At 43.7% G+C, this 4,267-nt stretch overlaps 1 protein-coding gene across 1 annotated transcript; it reads left to right on the plus strand.

The window, feature by feature from the left end:
* Window positions 1-255: 255 nt before the first annotated feature.
* LOC123399292 (dirigent protein 22-like) lies at window positions 256-1,142 on the plus strand. The gene has a single exon (XM_045093709.1). It carries the CDS (start codon window positions 336-338, stop codon window positions 900-902), a length of 567 nt encoding a protein of 188 aa, XP_044949644.1. The 5' UTR covers window positions 256-335; the 3' UTR covers window positions 903-1,142.
* Window positions 1,143-4,267: the final 3,125 nt, after the last annotated feature.

Consider the following 4,267-nt stretch of genomic DNA (forward strand, 5'->3'; position numbering starts at 1 on the left):
CTGCCACTGATAACTTTCCTCCAAACCAACAATCTAAAATCTACAAGCAACATCTTAACCGTTGATCCTCTGCATTGCGTTCCCCTGGTCAGGTGCCTATCACCATTGGCCAAGCAAAGTATCATTGTCCATGTTGCCCTACCACCATCCACTCCAGTTCATAGAGCAGCCTTCTGGATCGTCAAATAGAGCCCACCACGTGTCGCTTATGGTCCTTTCACACTCACTCCATGTCTCCATCCCACTATAAATAGCTGGTGAGCTGCACTAGGAAGATCGCACAAACTCAGACACTGAAGTGGGGAGTAGCATACATTACTTTCTTAGCTCAAGAAATGGCCAAGGGAGCCGTGATGCTTCTTGTTCTCTTCACGGTGCTGTCAGCGGTGAGCGAAGCCCAGCTGCAGCACGGGCCCGGTCACAGGACCTTGTCCCACGGGCATCGCCGGTCCGCCGACCCCGCGGCGCCGACACACCTCCACTTCTTCTTCCATGACACCGTGAGCGGCGCGTCTCCGTCTGCGGTGCGGGTGATCGGTCCGGCGAACCCGTCGTCCCCAACCTTTTTCGGGATGGTGAACGTGATGGACGACCCGCTGACCGAAGGCCCGGAGCCCGGCTCGGCGGCCGTCGGCCGCGCCCAGGGCCTATACATGGGGGCTGACCAGGCGCAGTTAGGTTTTCTGCAGACCATGAACCTCGTGCTCACCTCCGGCCCCTACAACGGCAGCACGCTCGCCGTGCTCGGCCGCAACTGCCCGCTCACCGACGTCCGCGAGATGCCCGTCGTCGGCGGCACCGGTGCCTTCCGCTTTGCCAGCGGGTACGCGCAGGCCCGAACCCACTGGCTCGACAAGACCGGCGACGCCATCGTTGAATACAACGTCTACGTCATGCACTAGCAGGCAAATTTTTTCAAGGGCTTTCGCTTTCAAATGTGATGCTCCGCATACCGTTTATTTTCATTTTTCTCGTCTGTTTACTTTCGGCCATGCTTTGAGATTTGAGCGTTTTCTTTGTCCTAAATATCGGTGCCTTTCTTTAGTTAATCGTCTGGCAAGTTGCAAGAATAAGTGGCCCTTTGTAAAAGGTGTATACCTTTTTTTATTATTACTGAAACTTACTTGTCGTGCCTTTATTTATTTATTTATTTGCTCCAGAAATTCAAAAGCATTGTATTTTGACCTTTTGATGCATGGATGTGTAAGATCGAAGATCATCTACACTTAACAAATTCAATCCCTCCGTAGATGCATTCGGACAATCCTTTATATTTTCTGACTGACAACCAAAAACATGAAATGCAAACTCTTAAATTCATGCAAATCCAAGTGCGTGGATCATATAGCATAAATTCATCACAATTCAACGGTTCAACAAAGCAACAAAATAAAATAAAGCATAGTTCAACATTCCGGAGATGACATAATAAATCATAGTTCAACATTCCACACAGATCAATCGTCCGACGGATCACTGGTCGGACGCCATGCATCTGTGCTGCCTCACCGCACGCTCTGCCTCCATCTGTGCCGCCTGCTCCGCTTCCATCCACGTTGCCGGCTTCCCTACTTCCATCTCCGCTCTCGCCGCCTCGAGCTTCCTGCGTTTGTTTAATCTCCTTCTTTTTCCCAGCTAGCCATAGCTTTCCTTGCTCATCCAAGAGGCTTGCGGCTTACAATATTATCCTTGAATTCTCCGCTTCTCGAGCATGTTGCAACCTTTCCTTCTCGATCTATATTGATCCAAAACCCCGTACCTTCTCGATATCCCGTTTGAGACGCGCATCTTTCTTCTCCAACTATAATCCCTCTCAACTTCAAATGTCAGGGAATTTAAATCCCCCAAATCATAGTCCATTTTGGGTAGCTTCTTCATGGTCATTGATCATGTCCGATATGATATTGTCATAAAATTAGCATGATTGCAAATAAATTAATGGTGTACGCAACTAATTGATCATGTCCGGCATGAGAATGCAAGGTATTGACCGAAAAGGAGCAAGTAAAAGAAACCGTGTCCTCCTGTGTCATTCCATCGAACCTGACATAGGCAAACCTGGTGCCTCCGCTACACGCTTTCTACTCTTCTCTTCTTGCGATATATACCTTGGTATAATGCGCAAGGAGAGGAGAGGAGATGCTTCCATCAACAACTGTCGAACTATTAGTGTGAGAGAATGTCCACCAACATATATACACCATCATAACAGTGTGAGAGAGTGCGCACCAACACACCATGAGATATGAGAGTTATTTAAGGAAAGTCTCGACAGACCGAAAGTCAACAGATATTGAATTAGATCTATTTGGACATGTGTGTACGTATGCTATTGCAGGGAACGCCTCCTAGTTCCTATATTTTGCGGGAATGTTGATTCATTTTCGTTTCGATAATTTTCAGGTGCTCAATATATATATATCTTATTTTAATAATGATCATGTCGAATTTTTGAATCATGAACACAAGAAATGTCTAACGATGATTGGAAGTGTGAACTCTGCGGCGACGATTGGGGTTTGTGCGACACCCCTCACCCGCAAGACGACAGGTTCTTCACGATCTTGTTTGACGAGACCTTCGTTGTTTGTACGGTACACAATGATGACAAGTGTTTTTTCGTAGTTAAGCATGACTTGTATTTCTTTGGTTCAATGTGTTATTTCTTTTTTATACAATTCTAATAGTTCATCCCCTGCCATGCAAGAAGGTATGTCTTGGAGAGCCTCGGTTTTGAAGACCACGAGAGTATGGAGACAAGGAGGGCTAACCTCAGGATGAAACATGGTCACACATTTCTGATCAAAGTAAGGAATGCATTTAATAACACAGAATTGGGGTGCTCAAAATGGCAACTACTAGCCAAGGCATATGGATTTCAGGAGGAAATAACCTTTGATCTTCGTCCTGAAGATCATATTGAAGGTAATATCGACATTTGGGTGGATGTTGATTATGCTTCCTGTTTTACGTCCATGTGAGTTTGTCAACCATATTTGTCAAGTAATTTGCATTTTATATTTAAAAATAGTTGGTTTTCATCCATACTAAATTGTGAATTTATAATTTACAGCTTATTTCCTTTCTTCGAGTGAAATAGGGAAATAGTTGGCACGACACACTGCACTTATGGATCACATCTAACTTGGGAGCAGAAGCATGTTCTTCTCACCTTTGTTATTGGTGTCCTGTTTGGTAGGGACAAATTCCCATATAATATGGGACTTGGCATAAATTATACTTCATACATGGCACTAGTTCATAGGTTGAGAGCTGATAACATTCACGCCAATATCTTGGTAAGAGTTGTTAATCAATTACACTACTATTGCGTAAATGGTGTTGATTACATTGCTAACTAGGCTACTATTATGTTCTTCAACAGAAACTGCCAAATGATGTTGTGCCTCCGTTGATGCACGACAAAGGTCATACGATAATTAAAAGCTCTACGAGGGTTCAGTTCGCTTTTCCATACTCAACCGAGTGCAAATCATAAGGATGGCTCCAAATTGAAGCATGGGGAGAAATAAAGAAGGATCGCAAGACACAAGTTCGAGACTTTTGGATCTCTCTGCTTCATCAAGGAGACATAGATGTTATTCTGTTTTATGATATTTTACCTAGGAGAGAGGACTAGGTCCTATGAAAGAGAGGTTTTCTGGTTTATATTAACTTGCCATGATCGATTAGGATGATGATTATTGTGATGTTTCTCTGTTTTATGAGAATTTCACTTGGTATGATTAAGATGGTGGTGAGTTGTTAGATGATTAAGATGATGATGAATTATATGACATAATATGTATAACCGTGTGTAAATGTTGTTGCTGCCATAATAAGTATAGATGTTGTATATTAATATGTATAACTGTGTGTAAATACAACATAAATATAAAAAATAAATACGTGCTTTTAATAGTGGCGCAGGTTAGAAAAGCACACTACTGCTAACTCAGTTAGCAGTAGCGCTGGTTGGAAAAGCTCGCTACTGCTAACTCAGTTATCTGTAGCACTGCGCAAACAACGCTACTGCTAAAATTTAGGTGTAGCGCCTTAGCAGTATCGCGGGCATCCGCGCTACTGATAGTCCATAAACCGGCGCTACTGCTAGGCTTTTTTCTCGTAGTGAATGATAGTTCATCTTTACTATGACCATGATCATGCAGGCATCCACACATTGTTGCTCAATTTTATCATGGACAGGTTCAACTCCATTGTCTAGTTCATCATCGTTTCAAGCGGTCAAGGAGGACCAACTTATTTC

The sequence above is a fragment of the Hordeum vulgare genome, chromosome 5H, assembly GCF_904849725.1.
Source record: "Hordeum vulgare subsp. vulgare chromosome 5H, MorexV3_pseudomolecules_assembly, whole genome shotgun sequence".
Classification (NCBI taxonomy): domain Eukaryota; kingdom Viridiplantae; phylum Streptophyta; class Magnoliopsida; order Poales; family Poaceae; genus Hordeum; species Hordeum vulgare.